This window comes from Dromiciops gliroides, chromosome 2, assembly GCF_019393635.1.
Source record: "Dromiciops gliroides isolate mDroGli1 chromosome 2, mDroGli1.pri, whole genome shotgun sequence".
In the NCBI taxonomy this organism is placed as follows: domain Eukaryota; kingdom Metazoa; phylum Chordata; class Mammalia; order Microbiotheria; family Microbiotheriidae; genus Dromiciops; species Dromiciops gliroides.
The window spans coordinates 302484087-302503424 of record NC_057862.1 but is presented as its reverse complement, the minus strand read 5'-3'; the positions used below and the strand labels follow the sequence as shown (position 1 = coordinate 302503424).

The 19338-nt window shown below is 35.5% G+C and overlaps 1 protein-coding gene across 5 annotated transcripts in view; it reads left to right on the top strand.

Moving 5' to 3' along the window:
* VRK1 (VRK serine/threonine kinase 1) overlaps positions 1-19338 on the top strand; it is a 367797-nt gene that overhangs the window by 285001 nt on the left and 63458 nt on the right. For all 5 annotated transcript variants that reach the window (XM_043989848.1, XM_043989850.1, XM_043989849.1 and 2 more), the window contains 2 exons: positions 9091-9255; positions 11713-11768. In XM_043989848.1, coding sequence (XP_043845783.1) covers positions 9091-9255; positions 11713-11768 — 221 coding nt within the window. The remainder of the gene's footprint in view (positions 1-9090; positions 9256-11712; positions 11769-19338) is intronic.

Genomic DNA, 19338 nt, shown 5'->3' with positions numbered 1-19338 from the left:
TCCTCCATGCCTGGAATTTTCACCTGTCTCCTGACTTTCCTCAAGTCCCTGCTAAAATCCTTGTCTTCTACAAGAATCTTGGTTCCCCTTAATGCCTTCCCTAAGTTACACCAAGTTATCCTATATAAAAAAACAATAAATATCTTGTTTGAATGTAGTTTGCTTGTTGTGTTTCTCTTTACCCCCCTGCTCCCAAATTAAATTGTGAATTGAGGGCAGGAACTTTTTGTTTTTCTTTGTTTTCCCAGTGCTTAGCAGAGTGTCTGCCATATAAATTGGGCTTAATAAATACTTGACTAGACAACAGACGTGTGACTTAAGTAATGTAAATAATCTAAATAAACTAAATTTTACAGATAAGGAAACTGAGACAAAGAGAAGATTAAGGGATTTTTCCAGTTATATGGTAGGTAAGAGCCAAGATTTAAACTCATGTCTTACAACTACAAGTCATTTGCACTTTCTGCACAATTATAGCATATACTGAGTATGAAATGAATCTCATGATAAATTTAGGAACTCAGAGGAAGCAGCAAAGACAGGAAGGTTTGTATAGTGCCATTGAGAAAGCAGGGCTTCATGAAGGAGGAGCTTCAGATAAGTCTTGAAGGAATTGTAGGACATAGTTAAAAATATACTAGTTGGGAAGGTACTTTAGCAGGTGTGAGGTGATGAAGGCCTGAACTAGAATCACACTATGTGTGTGTGTGTGTGTGTGTGTGTGTGTGTGTGTGTGTAAAACCATTATCTGTTTTATTGTATTTTTACGTATTTTGTTAATATTTCTCATTACACTTTAATCTGGTTAGGATCTCACCTGGAAAGTTTGTGGGATACAATACTGACAGTGGACTGAGTATCTGACACCCCTGAACTAGATGACCCTCAGAGACCCCAAATCTATGTTTCTATAGTTTCTAAGGAGCTTTGTAGATAGCTGCCAGAAATTATGCCATCCACAGAATTTGCATACTTGCTGCCTTCCCTGTGCTGTATAGCCCTGATAGCATATACCTTCCCATCTGCAGACAGGAATTGGTAAGGTTATCTTTCCTCTTACTTGGCCTGACCCCCTCCCTTCCTTGGCTCTCACATCTCATCATGGTCCTGCTCATAGCTTCTGGCTGCTATTTATCCCTCTGGGAAGGGAAATGGAGTTAGGAGACATAATGGGAATGAATGGAAAATTGCTAATAGCCACCTACTCACTGGAGAAGGGAATAAAGACCTGCTATATTAAGAGTTATGGCTTTCAGCTCTCTGAGACTTTTCTTAGTGCCCTGGTGGAACCAGTTCAGCTTTGGACAGCTCCTTTAGAATCTTGCTTCTTCCCTTAAAAATGCATACGCATATACTGGTTTGTAGGATCATAGACTCATATTAAGAGTTGAAAGAGATTGTAGGATCATAAATTTAGATGTAGAAAGGAGCTCAGAGGCCATATTATGTAACCCTATGATTTTTATAGATGAGGAAACTGAAGCCCAAAGAAATTATGGCTAATCCAAGATCACATAAGTTGTCAGTGGCAGAGTTGGGCTTTGACTTTGACCCAAGATTTCTTGACTCTTAAATCCTTCAATTCTCCACTATATCACAGTGCTGCCCAAGGCACCATCGTCACTCAAGCCAAGACTCCTCTCTTCAAGATCCCTTATGGTCATTAAGCCTCTCTGCCTTATTTATGGTAAACATTTCCAGTTCTTTAAACTTTTCTATGTAACATAATTTTGAAGTCTCTTACCATCTTAGTTGCTCTTCTCTGTATGGACTTGAATCTTTAAGTTTCTCACTTAAATTGTGGTACCTAGAATTGAATACAGTATTTAGTTTGATCTGACTGCTTCAGAGTATAATGGGATTATTGTTTACTTTTATGTGGACACTACACTTATATTAATGTGCCATAGGTGATTTGTTAGCTTTTTTGCAGGTATGTCATATTTTTTGTTTCTGTTGATCTTATTAATAACTAAACATGGGCAGTGGAAATGAGACTAGAAAAGTGAATCAGATTTGAGAAACATTATGAAGGAAGAATTGGTAGCATATAGAGATTATTAGGTATGGGAAGAGTAAGAAGAATCAATTATGACCTCAGGGTTTTGAACCTGTGGGATTGGCAGAATGTCAGTATCACTATCAGAAATGGCTAAGTATGAAGGAAAGAGATTGTGGTCAAGGGAAAGAAGAAGAATTTGCCTTTAGACAAATTAAGTTTGAAGTTATGAACATTCAGGATGGAGGTAAGAGAAGAAGAAATTTGAGAATAATCTGAATATGTCCTGGCAACAGACTAAATCTGTTTTTTGAGGATTAGTTTAGCAGAATTCAAAGAGGCTTATCACCAGGTCACTTGGTGACAAATTCTATCTCATGATAATCCATGAAACAAAAAAAATATAAAATTGTATGAAGAATAATGTGTTATATGTCCGGTTTAGGAAGGACCTTAAATACCAGAGGATTCTGTTTGATTCCAGGGATAATAGAGACCACTGAAGTTTATTGAGAAGAAGGACTGGAGTTCTGTGGTCAGAATTGTCCTTTAGGATAATCAGTCTGGTAGCTGTGTGGAGGAAACATTAGAATGGGAAAAATCTTAAGAGAGGGATGCCTTAAGGAGGCTATTGCAAGGAGTGATGAGGGTCTGAACTCCTGGGGTAACTGGGTGAAGAGAAAAATGACATTTGTAAGACATGTAGGGGTGGAAATGACAAAATTTGGCAACTGATTAGATATGTGGGATGAATGAGAGTGAACAACCAGGTATCACAGGGGTTGTAAACCTGGGACACTGAAAATATATTGATCCCGTCAGCAGAAATAAGGATGATGAAAATCTTTTGCATATTGGGTATTTTACTGGGAACATTTTTAGTAAAAATTCATTGAAAGAAAAAAGAATTAGACTTGTTTTTTTCTGCCAGTTATAAGATATAACATCCCGTGTGTATATAAGGGATTAGGAATTAGGGTTATTTGTCTTGGTGAAGAATTGTTTCTTTCCTCCATTCCCCCATGATTATTGATTTCATATGTCTATCAATTTGAGATGGACTTCTGATGTTATTGATGCTGATATAACCCATTTATACCCATGTATAACTCCTTTTGGTAACCCATTTAATCCTACTGTCAAGCTCTTGTCCATATTATCCCATAAATCTTTCCTGGAGGAAGGGGTACCAAACAGTGGTGCTGGGGGCCTTCCTCTAAATTGTATGATGTTATGTGGGTACTTATGGAGCGCATTGGCTGTACCTTAGTTATCCTATCTTGTCCCTACCTTTTGGACTCACTTTCTTTTCCAGTTTTATCCAGCCATTCTGCTGATAATTTTATTGCATTTTTTTTGTTGGATATATATACAGGAGCCTAATATGACCAACTGTGGCTCCCCATTGCTTACCAGGTGACCTGTAACTTTACAGCCCTTTACAGGGGTGACTTGCCACTACCATACAGCAGCACCAGTAGAAGAATATTGATATTTAAAAGGTAAATCTTTTGCTTCAGGGAGAAGTTTGGGGTCATTAATAGCATCATTCAATTTCCCAAATGTAATTCAGCCCATTCTCTTTTTTCTTCTGTTTAAAATTTTCCCCTAGGTCTTTGTCCATAGGTAGTGCCTCTGTAAGATATATGTACTGATCCAACTTCTTGTCATAATCTGGATGATAGCTTTTCTTCATCCACTTGATTTTTCTGTTTGGATAGTTAGGCCAAATTCTTTAAGTGATTATGGCACTGATTTAGGAGATTGCAATATTCCAGGGCTTGAAGCTCTCAGCCCAGTGCTATCTGTAAACAGGAGAACCTTTCCATTTCCATAGTTGTTCTAGATATCCTCCATGACTGATACAGACTGTTGGCAAGCATTTTTGTACCTCATTTGAATAGTGTTATCTGTTACATCTTTCAAGAAATCTTTTGATACATGTACACACATGTTGGTATGCATATGTGTGTAAGCATACTACACATATTCACTATCTCCATAATTTGTGCTCCTCTTCTTCCCCCGTCCCCTTTTCTCTCTATTTTCTTTTTGGAGATACTGAGTTCCCTATCCCTAGAGGTCATTAAGTAGAAGCTGAATAATTTTCTGGGAAGTTGTTAAGGGGATTAATTCTCAAGAATGTATAGAACTAGGGGGCAGCTAGGTGGAGCAGTGGATAAAGCACCGGCCCTGGATTCAGGAGTACCTGAGTTCAAATCTGGCCTCAGACACTTGACACTTACTAGCTGTGTGACCCTGGGCAAGTCACTTAACCCCAATTGCCTCACCAAAAAAAAAAAAAAAAGAATGTATAGAACTAGATGTCCTTAAAGACTCATTTCAACTTTGCAATTCTGACAGTTTAAGTCTGATTTCCTTTGTTCTGGTTGTGAATGTGGAGAGTCCTCAGGGGCTAAGAATTGCATTAATCCAGTAGATTTCCTGAGGGGAAATTTTGGAAATAGATCTGAATTTAGAGTTATTGCAGAGTGGGAGATTCTTTTCTAGAATCATTATCCCTTCCCCTCCCCCCACCCCCCTCCACCCTAGGGGAGTCCAGAGGAGGAACCACAATAAGTATGAATTTAAGAGATGGAAGGGAACCTTCGAAGTTATCTAGTCCAATCCCTTCAATTTATAGATGAAAAAACAGGTCCAGAGAGGTTAGATGACCTGCCCAAGATCACACAGCTAGTTGGAATTTGACTCTAGATCATTTGACTCCAAATATAATCCTTCTATGGCACTGAGTACTCCTGGTGCAGATGATTATGATCTGGGGACAGAACTGGTATAAGAAGTATAGAATTGAAGTATAGTTTTACCATTTTGTTTTTTGTTTTGTTTTACAGGGCAATGAGGGTTAAGTGACTTGTCCAGGGTCACACAGCTAGTAAGTGTCAAGTGTCTGAGGCTGAATTTGAATTCAGGTCCTCCTGAATCCAGGACTGGTGCTTTATCCACTGTGCCATCTAGCTGCCCAGAAGTATAGTTATTTTGAGAGTGGGTTTCAGTGCAAATAAGGGGTCAAGGGTCATCTGAGGGAGGGCAGGGCATATGCTTAGGATGTTATAGGATTGTAGATGTACCACTGGAAAGGGAATTTAAGAGTGAAAGACATTTGCATAGACTGTCACAGGACTGCAGAATCTCAGAGTTGTAGCAAAAGGACCTTGAGGGTTATATGACATTTTATAGTTGAGGAAATTGAGGCCTAGAGAATTATATGAATGATAGAGTCCATATTTCAAACAGAATTCTCCGACTCCAAATCCATTGCTTTTCCCAGTGTACCATTTGGGGGTTGGTGGCCTTCAACAAATAGGGTGCTATTATCCTGACCCCTCTCTTTCTGGTGTGTTAGTGACATTCAGATGCTGATTTTCATGAGGGGTAAATGTTGATATGGTGATCCTTGAAGTGCTGTAGTGGTGGTACTACACCTGCACACAAAGAGAACGTCTGTGTGTGTATGCGCACGCATACATGTACACATGTACACACATACATGCACACATGCATCTGAGCATGTATGTTTGTACACATGAACATCTGTGGCACTGTTGAATGAATGAAGCCTTATCCTTAAATGTTGGGAATTGATCTTAAGAAGTCCAGGACACATGGAATAAGTACAGATGAGTCAAGGCTGTACAAAGGTTGTTCCTGTACTCTCTCAGGTGTGTGTCGTACAGGGAACTGAGAATATTCAGTAATAAAAAAGATAAACGGAACTTAGCTACTTTCAGTAATCTTTTCAAAGGTGACAATGATTTTGTTACTGGACATGTTCTTTGACAAGCACACCCCTTTCCTAGTTTTTATATCATGCTGATTGTTACTTTTAGCACCAGTGATTTAAGTATTCAGCAGAGTGACAGAGACGACAGTCATTCTTTGGGACTATTTTAGGAAAGAAATAAAGTCGTTCCAAGCCATCATTAATCACAACAATCAATTTCAATTATCTGTCTGCATGATGAAAACTGAAAACAAAGACAAACAGCTTAATTTAGAGAAGAAAAATTTATAGTTAAAAAGCATAGAGCTTATATTGTAGACCAGAAATTGAGTAGAAAATTAGAATTGTTTCATATAAAACTCAAGTATTCCTGTCATTCCCTTGGCAGGAAATTCCAGAAAAATACAAAAGATATTCTAATCACTTTGCTGAGTTATAGAGAAGACAAAAAACATTTTAAAGTAATTTGAAAATACCTTAACTTATAATGAATTACTAATAGTCAATCAAGAGACTGATTCTTGACAATTTGATGAGGTAGCACAGCATAGGACATAAATGTATCAACTTTGGTATGTGAAATATGTATTTTAGTTATTTTAAGGTAAACTCTATTATATTGTTTTGAGGTATTTGGTTTAAAAACTGCTTGACATTTTCTGAATAATGAACCTCCCATTCCTGACCTGTATGGAAATGTAAGCTCAGTATAGGGACTGGACCTATGATTTCACTAGAATAATAGTAACTCATTGGCAAGGAGATTCTTTTTACCAGTGCAGACCAACACCTTCTCTGCTACTAAAAATCTTAAGAGAATTGCTTAGAGTACTAAATGGCTGAGTGACTTGCCCACTGTCACACCACCAGTATATATGAGTGAATATGAATATGAAATATTACTGTTAGAAGAAATGGATATTATGAATAAAGAGAAGCATGGAAAGGCTTACATGAAATGATGCAAAGTAAGTAAGAGAGTAAAAAATACTTTATATACAATCACTACAACATTGTAAATGGAAAGAACAACATACAGCTGAAAATTAATGTTTCAATTATAAACAATCTTGGCCCCCAAAAAGAGGCTAAGGTAAGACACCTAACCCCAACTACTTTGCAGAGGTAAAGAAGTCTATGGCTATGGAACACTGCCAATAATGTCAGATTTTTTTTTCTTTTGATAGGTTTTGCTAAATTTTCTCATCTTTTTAATGTTTTTTAAAATTCTTTTAAAAAAAGAGATGACCTTTTAGGATGGGGGGATGGAGATGGAAGTGTAGGCAATGTAAAAAAGAAGGAATATAAAAAGTTTTTAAAAATATCAGTAAAAAATATTGTTTAAAAGGAAGATTAACAAAATTATGTGGTAGACAGTACCAAAAGTGGATATTACAATCATTTGCACTTATTTTAGGTGTTCCCCTTTCATTAAAAAAAAAAAAGCACATGAAGACATACAACATGCTGGTCCCATTGCATGTATATGACTTTTTTATTTATTCTTTAACAGCAATATTGCTACAGCTATAGTTCATTAATGTTCTTTTATTACTATTCTAAAGTTTATAGCATAGAACTGTTCAAAGTAGAGGGCAAATACCTTATTGTAATTTCTCTCTATGATTTTCATTTTAAATTTGAGTTATGTTTCCAATCAGAAGGAATGTTGCATAGTAGAGAGTTGACCTCAAAACCAGGAAGGTCATGGTTCAAATGCCATCTTTCAAATACATAAATATTGTTTACTTATATCTTAAAAAAACCTTTATTTTAAAAATTGATTACATTTCCCTCTGTGTCCTCCATCTCCCCACCTTCCCATCCCAGAAGTCTACCTCTGTTTTAAAAAATATATATTAAGGAAAAAAGATGAGAAAACAATTTTATCAAATAGAAAACAAAATCAGACATTATTATTTGTATCTTTGGTTTCATTCATCTCTTTACTTTAGTTCCTAGCCAGGGCTAGGTTCCACTCCAACTGCACTTTTGGGTGGGTTGGTAGATATTTCTTGGTCTCACCAAGGATCTCCTGGGTTCTAATGCAGACCTTGATCTCTTAGAATTTGACACTCCACATCCTGGATCTTTGCAGTTCAGAGCACTGGATCTTCATAACTCTCTCTGGCATTTCAGCATAGAATGTTAAGGGGTATCAAAAGGCCTGAGATGTCTCAGTCATACAAAGGCACCAGGCTACTTGTTATTCTCAGAAACTGGGGTTTTCTTCCCTCTACTCTTGATGTCTCAAGATAAAGAACCTTCTACGCTATACATGTCCTTTTTCTGGGTGTTTGATATGCCTGCAGAACTCCTTTTCCTATTGTTTGTGTTGGACTGATTGTAGTATTGGGGTGAAAGATGTCACTAATTGTAGTTCGTTATTGAATTTCTTGATCATCGTTTAGTCTTTTGCGAATTTCAGGGTTTTTCCTAGGTCCCATACCTAATTAGTATAGAGCCAGGACTAGAACTGCTATTTCTCAGTTTACTAATCTACACCACATGTACTGGATTCTGAGCTGAACCTCTGTGTTAAAAAAGAAATAATCTTAAATATATAAAAAAAAAGATAGGAAGCATTAAGAAAGTGTAACTTGACCAATTTTTTTTTTTATCCATGAAATGGTAGACTTGCCACAATTGTATTTGCATCTCCATTGTGATCAATTTATAGCATAGAATTGTTTTTGTAATTCTTTTTAAACAATTTTAACTTCTCCTTGATGTATACTTAGTCACAGATGTCTTTTTCTTTGTAAAACTGTATTGTGTTGCTATTAGTTGTTTATAGTCTATTTGGCTAAAATTAGCAATTTTAACTAATAAAAGATTATCATACTACATGTTTTGATTATTTATTTCATAAAATATTGAATTAATAGAGATAAGTATATATGAACTTAAAAACATTATAATCACTTATTTTCTTGAAAGTAACTGAAAAGTCATTTTAGTTAAAAATGTTTTTCTTCCAAGGCCTAAAAGTGAATGGTCCAGGGGGCGGCTAGGTGGCGCAGTGGATAAGCACCGGCCATGGATTCAGGAGTACCTGAGTTCAAATCCGGCCTCAGACACTTGACAATTACTAGCTGTGTGACCCTGGGCAAGTCACTTAACCCCCATTGCCCCACCAAAAAACAAAAAAAGTGAATGGTCCAGGTTCTAAGCCACATTATAACCCAGAATTAACTAACTTTCATTTTGGAATCTTAGTGATACTAGAAACTTTAGCAACACATTTTGTTGCCTGGAAACATTTACTAAGAAAAATAAGTTGAGCCTGTTTTAGAGATGTTAGAAGATTGAAACATAATTTAAAAGACTTTCTTTTGTTTTATAGTGACAATGCCTCGTGCGAAAACATCACAACCTGCAAAAAATGGTCCTCCACGGAGAAAGCTAGCAGAACAGTTTGCAGTAGGGGAAGTTTTAATTGACCTGACCAAAAAGGAATGGAAAGTAGGACAACCCATTGGCCAAGGTGGTTTTGGTTGCATATATCTTGGTAAGTTTGTGAACTCAAATACATGTGTGTGTGTGTGTGTGTGTGTGTGTGTGTGTGTACGTACACCTATACATGCATACATATATAAACACATCCTAAATAATTTTTTCTTGTTAATTAATGTTCTAGAAAGCAGAACCATTACAGAATGTGTCTAAACAGCTGTAATACACATTCTGAGTTTATATGGAAATAAATGTCTCTACAGTGGAGTTAGTAAAGAAGGTCCTATTTGTTTAATTTGTTGACATATAAAAGTGTATCTTTGGTATTTTGTCATCTGTGAGATCTGTGTCTATAGGGTAAACATAATCTTACATTATCTTTAGTATTATATAAAGAAAACATACAACTAATATAATTAAAAGCAAATTGTCTCTCCCTCCACTTCTAGGCATTTTATGACTCCTCTATTTTTAAACTTTGAAATTGTAAAACATTCCTACTTTTTGATGTCACAGATCCTAATGCATAGTAGTATTAGGAAAATGAAGTGTGGAGATGGTCTAATTTTTTTTTTAAAAGGATCCTGAAGAGACTCCTTGTGGAGCCCTTGGACCCTGCAGATTAAAATATATTTTTTTTAAAAGTACTTGATCTGATTGCTTCAGATATTGTCTGCTTTACCAAGAGCATTTGGTAGTAATAATCACCTTAATAGTTTACTTTTCTATAGCACTTTTAGTACATAAAATACTTTCCTCCAAGTCTGTGAGGTAGGTAGTACAAGTCAGTTAACAAACATTTATTGAGACTATATTCTAGGCACTCTGCCCTGCCCTCAAAAAGCCTTTATTTAATCAGGGGAGAAATATAGGAGTAATAGTATAGTATAGTATAGTACAGTACAGTATAGTATAGTGTAGTATAGCTGGTGGTAATGGTAGGATCTAGTGAACAGTTTCAGTTGAGTGATGAATTCAGAAGTTGGATTGCAGAGGGTTAAGAAGAGAGTTGAAAGAAGACAAATTAAGGCAGTAAGTGTAGATGGCTTTTTCAAGGAATTTGGCTGAGAAAAGGATTAGGAATATAGGTCCCTAGCCTAATTTTCCTTTTATCATAGTCTGCATTTTCTACAGACTTTGAGAAGTTGATTAGTGCCTTCATGTAAGAAATGTCTGATTTTTCCCTAATCAACTTAGTAGTTACCAATTTTGTGTCTCTTGGAAGGGGGCAAGATATAGCTAGCTTTTGAAAGAGGAGGTGAACAGGATTCAAGAAGAATTCTCAAGAACTTGATTCTATATGAAGGTCTGATGAGGGCAAAGATGTATCAGCCAGGTTTTGCTTTAATTGTTTTCACAAAGGTTAGGATAAATGATTTCATAAGATGACTCTCGGAAGAGGGTATTTGCTGTGAAGCAGGGGTTCCTAACTGTTTTTTGTGTCATGGTCCCCATTGTAGGTATGGTAAAACATATAGGTACTTCTCAGAATAATGTTTTTAAATGCATAAGATACATAGAATTACAAAGGAAACCAATTATATTGAACTACAGTTATCTATATGTCTGTCTGTCTATCCATTTATCCAAACAACTCATGGACCCCAGGTTAAAAAGCCCTACTCTAAAGATAGTCTTGCCTCTTTCAATTTTGAGTAGGTGAAGTTGGTCTTAGTACAGTTAAATCAGTAATTTGGAAATTAGGAGTGTACTTTTCCTATTTTGTAACATTTTTCACATCAAGTGACCTCTGTTCATGCTAGTTCTTTTGTAATATTTGCCATCAGAAAGTGTGCAAAATATTTTAATGATTAGACCTACTATGAGTTCTAGATAAACATTTCTATCAACCGTAGTTATTAATTAGCCTGGAGGGGGAGATATGATTCTACAAAATTCTGTCTTGGATACCTCTTTCTCCTTCCCCTCTCCCTTAGCCAAGTTTGTATTACCATTTAGTGCAATTATTTCAACTTCATATTGTCTATCTTTTATAAACTAAATCCTTTTTTTTGTTGTTGTTTTTTGTTTTTTAAATCTGACCATGTTTTCTTCATCACTTAAGCACTATCTAAGTGACATGTTTCCTGGGGCTATGCCTTAAGGAGCTCAGACCTCTCCCATCTGTCCATTTCAACCATCTTTGGGACTAAAAATCTCGCTCTTTGGTGTGAAGAATGAATGATACAGTCTTCCTTGGAATGTTACTTCCTAAATGATGGAAAATGTTAGCTTTTATGTAATATAGACAATCTTATTGTTATTATTTTTGCTCTTTCAGAGGGCTATTTCTATAAGAAATAAAATGACAGGCCTTTCCTAAAATGTTTGTATTTAGCAGAACAGAGTTTAAAATTTGGTATAAGCATCTTGAACTTTTTATTTACTCAGGCCTTTTCCATTTGATTTTGTAGGGGGGATAACATTGTACAGACCTTAATGTGTATATGTTAATAGCATTTTCTTTTAAATGTAATACCTTTTGTTCTGATATATTTGATTTTTTTAACAGCTGATTCTAATTCTTCAAAATCAGTTGGCAGTGATGCCCCCTGTGTTATAAAAGTGGTAAGAAAATATTTTAATTGATTTATTATTTTCTGGTCAGTTGATAATGGATGTGACTTGTGAAATACCTTTAAATAAATTGGAATTAATTTAACTGTAAAATTATATATTGAGTGGTATGTATCATAAGTGTCTCCTGAGACAAAAATAGATCTTTATAGTTTCAAGTAATGAGTTTCAAAAGTTTCTTCCACCTCTTAAATTAGATTACTGCCATTAAAAGTCTTAAGCCAAGGGGCAGCTGGGTGGCACAGTGGATAAGGCACCAGCCTTGGATTCAGGAGGACCTGAGTTCAAACCCAGCCTCAGACACTTACTAGCTGTGTGACCCTGGGCAAGTCACTTAACCCCCTTTGCCCTGCAAAAAAAAAGTCTTAAGCCTGAGTTGGACAGTAATATAATTTATCAGAAATTGTTAGTTCTTTTTCTTTGGCCCTTTGCAGTAATTGAAGAGAAACTCTTTTAAATTTAGTTCAAAAAAATGGAAACAATGAAAAAATTTCAGTTAGAACTTTATCATATTTCATGTTGTATATGCTTCTTATCTTCCATTTAGCCTTTTTCTCTTTTAGTGCCTCTCAAAGACTCTTTAAAAAAATTTGTTAGATTTAATAGTTTGTAATTATTGTGGCCTCATTAAATCTTCTTTGGGATATATGAAAATTATTTGCTTTTGATAACTATTAGCATTTTAGTAGGTTTTGAATGCATTCAGAGAACATTTTGAACTGTCAATAAATGTATTTTATCCACTGAAACTAAATTAAATTTTGTTAATTATTATTTGATACTTAATTCTCAACATTTATAAGACTAAGGTTGTGAAAGCTTTCCCTATTTCTCACCCATCTATTTATTTAAAGAGTAGCCTGATTTATAGAAACATTGAATCTCAAGATTTATAAAGGAACTCAGAGGCTATCTTATCCAAACTGTTATTGAAAAGCAATTCCTTTTTATTCCTGAGAAGTAGTTGCTAAGCATTTACTTGAAGAGCTCTAGTGAATAGAAAGACCTATACCAACGTGCCTATTTCACTTTTGAATTGCTCTAATTAGGAAGTTTTTGCTTAGCTCAAACCAGAATCTGCTTCTTTGACCCTTTCCCTCAATGCTTCTCGTTTCATCCTCTGGGGACAAGTAAAACAAATGTAATTTCTTCCACGTGTTAGATTTTTTTTATCAATTGAAAATAGTTATCATTGTCTCTTCCCTTAATCTTCTGTTTTTTAGCTGGTCCTTCTATGACATGTTTTGCAGCCCTCCACCCTCCTGTATGTGTTTGTTTATGTCCTTAAAATGTGGCAGAATGAGAATGATTTAAGATGATTGTCAGCTAAATTTTAAAACTATCAATACAGACTAAAACAGGATAGTTTTTTAGTAAGCTAACATCCTTTTCATAACCATATATCAGTTTATATTTGTAGGGGAAAAGATTGGTGTTGCTCAATTTTATAACTAAATTCATTTTGTGTGATTTTAAAAATGATCACAACACATTAATTCCTAAGTTTTAAATAGAAAATATTTACTTCACAATATTTCGTTGAATGAACTGACCTTATTCTAAAGTAGACTCTGATATCCACTGTTCATTTAACTCCGTTCTTATTAATTCTAACTCTGCTTTCTGCATATAATTTCTTTCAACCCACCCAAGCCCCAGAATCTATTTCCTACATTATAAATAGGAGCCAATGAAAGCATGTCGATAAAATAATTTTATTTTGCAGCTAATTTTGCTGGAACGCAAATATTCCATGTATTGAAAAATATGTTATCAGTTGTAGATTAGTGTTTTTGAAAGCAGATACCATGTCTTTCATCTCTATTCTCATTAATTAGTGCAGAGGTCATTGTACATAGTATTAAATGAATTTCTTATTTAGTATAAGAACATAAAAAAGTCCATGTGAATTAGGGAAATGAAACTTACTATATTTTAGTTGTATGAAGTTACAGAATTCTATTCTTTAAAGAATTTAGTCCGTTGTTAGCGTACTCCTTTGTTTTATGAATGTGCTGAAAAACATACCTGTGATAATGATTATGAAAGCTTCTTTTCAAGAAGTAATCCAAGTATATCTTTTGGCACCTTTTCATACAAGTAGTGTTCATAAATAAATGCCTTCATAAAAAATGTGGCTATTCACAAATAAGCATATCAGCTTTTCTGAAACAAGCATAAAATATTTGGAGATACACATGTGTGTTTCCAAGTAAATAAGAAACAGTTCTGATGTGTCAGTAACTTTACCTATTGGAGTTGAATTACTTTGGAAAGAAAAAAAATTCTTGCTTTTTTAAACTTTAAAATTTTTTTCAAATATCTAATAAAAATTGGTATTGTGGTATTTCGTATGCTATTAATAGTTTGATTAGGAATTGGGCAATAAAGAATTGACATAATCAGTGATGAACTCAGATGGTTATACTCCCCTAGCCATGAAAAGTTTTCATTCAAAGATTGAGTTTTTCTGGCAAGAGGATTTCCTGCTTTATGTGTGTGGAATATTGGACTAAATGACTAAGGTCTTTGTCAGCCCAAGTTTCCATAAAATGCCTTGAAGTTAATTTTATTTTAACAAAAATAGGTGAGTAGGTGCTAGTTGTCTTGGGTAATCTGGGTAGTTGGGAGGAGGTGAGAGCTGTGAGGAAAGGTAGCAAGTTTTTTCTTTTATCCTAACATTAGATTTCTGACTTTGTTAACTTTGGCTATAGGAGAGGGATTTGGGTGTAAATTGGGGATATTTATAAAATATCCAGAGCATTTCTTACGGAAATTCTATTGAAATTCTATAGGTTTGTTCCTCAGTTTACATAAGACCTGGGAAGTTTTTTTTTTGTTGTTGTTTTTTGGTGAGGCAACTGGGGTTAAGTAATTTGCCCAGGGTCACACAGCTAGTAAGTGTCAAGTGTCTGAGGCTGGATTTGAACTCAGGTCCTCCTGAATCCAGGGCCAGTGCTCTATCCACTGTGCCACCTAGCTGCCCAGACCTGGGAGGTTTTAAGGAGGAAATATAAATAGGTGCATTACAATAAGTATTTATATAGCCTGTGAAGTAAATAGTTTAGATTAGGGCTTCTTAAACTTTTTCCACTTGCAACCCCTTTTTGCCTGAGAAATTTTTATGTGACCTTGGGTATATAGGTATATAAAATAGGTACACAAAACAAAAATTTAATCCCAAATTTTTTGTGACCCCCTTCTCTTCCCCTCCCCCCACATTTAGTTATGCGACCCACAGTTAAAGAAGCTTTGGTTTAGATAAAACCAGGTCCTTACCCTTAGAGAGGGACAAAATACTAACTTAGATGGAGATGATATGTAATGTTACATGATAAATGCTTTGTATAGTAGTTTGTGATGAATCCTTCACTTCATGGAAATACCAAATAGCTCATGTTACTCCCAATTAAAAAAAATAGGCAAGATCTAGTATAGAAAGGAAGACTTCTTTGCCAATTTCTAAATAGGTATATTTCTACTCTTATCTGCAAATGGTCTGTGACATAAGCAATTCTTGAGTTCTTAAAAAAATGTTTTCTTAGTCATCACCACCAGTGTGATTTTTTTTCAGCCTATTCATGAAACATAACAATGCTCTTTCATGTGTGCTTTGCTAAGTACTTCTTAAGTAAAATTGATTGTCAGATTTGAGCTGACCTTAGTGATCATCTAGTCCAACTCTCTCATTTTATAAAGGAAGAAACTGAATACCAGAGAGGGAAACTTACTTGCCTTAGGGTCACACAGATAAGTGGCAGATTTGGGACTTGAACCTAGGTCTCTCCAAGTCCAAATTTTTTCTGCTATACCATCTGCCTTCATAAACATATCTGTGCCAGTCTCTGTAGCACATGGTTCTTTTCAATGTTCTAGTGATTCATTCATTCACCAAAATTTTATTAAGCACTGATGGCTCATTGTGTTTTAGAAATGATAATGGAATCTTAAAAGCTATGCCAGCAGAGTACAAGTTTTGATGGATCCTATAAACTGGAAAATCTTTGTATGGGCCTCATGAAAGAAGACCTGTTTTCCAAACATCCATCTGGCTATGTTTAGTTGTCTGTAGGATGCATAATAGCTTTTGAAAACTATCTGCTAAATTATAGGGGTTTGCAGTGATAGTTAAAAGGCATACACATACTCTTTAAAAATCATAGATTTTTTTGTAAGGTTTTATGCCCTAATACATGGTCAGTTTTTGTTTAAGTCCCACGTACTGCTGAGAATAAGGTATATTCCTTTCTTTCCCCATTCAATTTTCTCCAGAGATCTATCATATCTAACTTTTCAAGAATTTTATTCATTTCTTTAACTTCTTTCTTGTTTACTTTTTGGTTAGATTTATCCAGTTTTGAGAGGGGAAAGTTAAGATCCCCCACTAGGATAGTTTTATCATATTTCCTCCTGTAACTCATTCAATTTCTTCAAATATTTAGATGCTATACCATTTGGTGCATATATGTTAATTATTGATGTGACTTCACTGTCTGTGGCACCTTTCAGCAATATATAGTTTCCTCCTTTATCTCTTTTTTTGTTGTTTTTTTGTTTTTTTAAGTGAGGCAATTGGGGTTAAGTGACTTGCCCAGGGTCACACAGCTAGTAAGTGTTAAGTGTCTGAGGCCGGATTTGAACTCAGGTATTCCTGACTCCAGGGCCGATGCTCTATCCACTGTGCCACCTAGCTGCCCCTCCTTTATCTCTTTTAACTAGATCTGTTTTTGCTTTTGCTTTGTCTGAAATCATGATTGCTACCCCTGCATTCTTTGCTTCAGCTAAAGCATAATAGATTCTGTTCCAGCCCCTTACATGTACCCTGTGTATCTCTCTGCTTTAAATGTGTTTCTTGTAAACAACATATTGTAGGATTTTGGTTTTTAATCCATTCTGCTATCTGCTTCTGTTTAGTGGGTGAGTTCATCTCATTCACATTTATAGTTATGATGACTGTTATATTTCTTTCCATGCTATTTTTCACCTGTTTATCCCCTGACTCTGACCCCCCCCCTTTTCACAAGTGTTTTACTTGTGATCACCCCTTTCCCCAATATCCCCTCCCTTGTGTCAGTCCCCCTTCCCCCTTCTATTATCACCATTCCTTTTTAAACTTCCTGATAGGATAAGATAGATTTCTATATCCAACTGAATGTGTTTGTTATTCCCACTTTGAGCCAACTTTGATGAGAGTAAGATTTAATCTTTGCCCATGCCCCCATCTTCTCCTCCATTATGATAGTTCTTTTATGCCTTTTTGTATATGTGTGTGTGTGTGTGTGTGTGTGTGTGTGTGTGTGAATTCACTCCATTCAATTTCTCCCCTCCTTCCACACGATTTCTTTTTATCCCTTTATTTTGTTTTCTGGGGTGTTGTTCCATCAATGTCATGTTATGACCACACCTGTCTACCTATATTCCTTCTAATTATTCTTTAATTAATAAGTTATTAAGACTTTCAAATATTATCATCTCTTCAATATTACCTTATGACCGTATCCTCTTTACATATACTCCTAATTGCTCTTATAATAAAGTTATTAAGACTTACAAATATTATCTTATCATATAGAACTAGAAACAGTTTAACCTTATTAAATTTCTTGTAGCTTTTTTTTCTTGTTTCTTTTTTTACCTTTTTATGTTTCTCTTTTGCATTTGGAGGTCAATTTTTTTATTCAACTCTGACCTTTTAATCAGAAATGCTTGAAAGTCTTCTATTTTGTTAAATGTCCATTTTCCCCCCTGAAAGAGTATATTCAGTTTTGCTGGGTAGGTGATTCTTGGTTGTAAAAAAAATCATAGATTCTTAAAGAATTGAAATATGTTTGATATACCATGTGAGGACATTATGGAAGATACCTAATTAATAAGGAATAGTTCTTGTGCTTTAGGGGGACAGTTGCTTCTTTTATTTTCTTTCTTCGGGGCAATGAGGGTTAAATGACTTGCCCAGGGTCACACAGCTAGTAAGTGTCAAGTGTCTGAGGCCGGATTTGAACTTAGGTCTTCCTGAATCCAGGGCCAGTGCCTTATCCACTGCACCACCTAGCTGCCCCCTGGGACAGTCACTTCTTCTGTAACTTGACATGTGTTAAACAGTCACCCAATAAAAATCATAGAGCTTATTGGGAAAATAGGGTTAGAGACATAACACTCAAAAACTTTATCAGTGATACATAAAAAAGGTAGGAACCTAATAAAAATGGCAGCATAATTTTATACATGAAATGGTTAAGAAATACATAAATACTACAATAAATCATGGATGCCTCTGTGGTCTTAGGCTGTTTTTTGGCCTTCCCTAGGGCATGACACCACTCTGGGCCTTAGGGCAGAGGCCAAGGTGGAAGAGGGTGGTGAGGACCAACTCTTCTCTATTACAGCTCCTACAGAACCAGAAGATATACAACAAATATGATACTTTACCTTGACAAAGACCTGAAGTTTGCTTGTGGAATAGGGTATCAGAAGCTATTGCAGCTTGTGAGTTATGTTGAAGTGTTCTCTATTCTCTCACTGTTTTTCACTGAAGAAATAACCATAGAAGCAAACTCATTCCCATTTTGCATTAGAACAAATGAATTTTTGAAAAATGCACATTATAGCAGAACTAATTTGTAACAAACTAGAACTTATATAAAACAAATGCAATGTACTAAGAGGTCATATGTGAGAGATAAATTATAGTTTGGGGGATTGTTGGGGTAGGTTTTATAGAAGAGGTAGCAATTAAATTGAGGCTTGAAAAATAGAAGGTTGTAGTTGCTGTTCAGTCATTCAGCTGTGTCCAACTTTTTCTGACTCGATTTGGCAAAAGATACTGGAGTGGTTTGCTATTTTCTTCTCCAGCTCATTTTACAGATGAGGAAACTGAGGCAAACAGGGGTAAGTGACTTGCTCAGAGTCACATAGCTAGTAAGTGTCTGAGGCTGGATTTGAACTCAGGTCCTACTGTTTTCAGGCCTGGCACCATCTAAATGCCCTTGTCAAAAGTTAGAATTGGTGAAAAGGCCTTTTAAATCTAAGGAATAGAATGATAAGCAAAGTTTTTTTGTTTTAAGAGGAAAACATGGGATATGTTTAGGAGGCAAATAATAATTCAGTTTTGTTGGAGCTCAGAATACATAAGGGGAAGTATTAAAGGATATGACTAGAAGGGGTAGACTACAGCCAGATTGTGAGGAGTCTTAAATGCCAAACTAAGGGACTTTAGTAGGCATAGGCAAGCCATTGACACTTTTACTCCTAGAAGTGTTGGTATGATGACAGAAGAGTGAGAGGGTCCTTCAGTCAAACACTTACGGAACTGTGAAAATTGAAAGCTTTTGACAAGAACATTTGGACAGGACAATAGGAATGGAGAGAAATAAATCGGAATTTTGGAAGAAAAGATCCTGTGAAACGGTTAGTTGTTATGGTCTAACTTTTGGCATCCCTGATTCAAAATGTAAAATATTTTCAAGGACAGTTATTCTAGGAGAGATTCTAGCAAACTACTACTATCAGTATAAAGCTCTGATTTATTCAGTTAGAACTTACTGATGTACCAACTTTAATT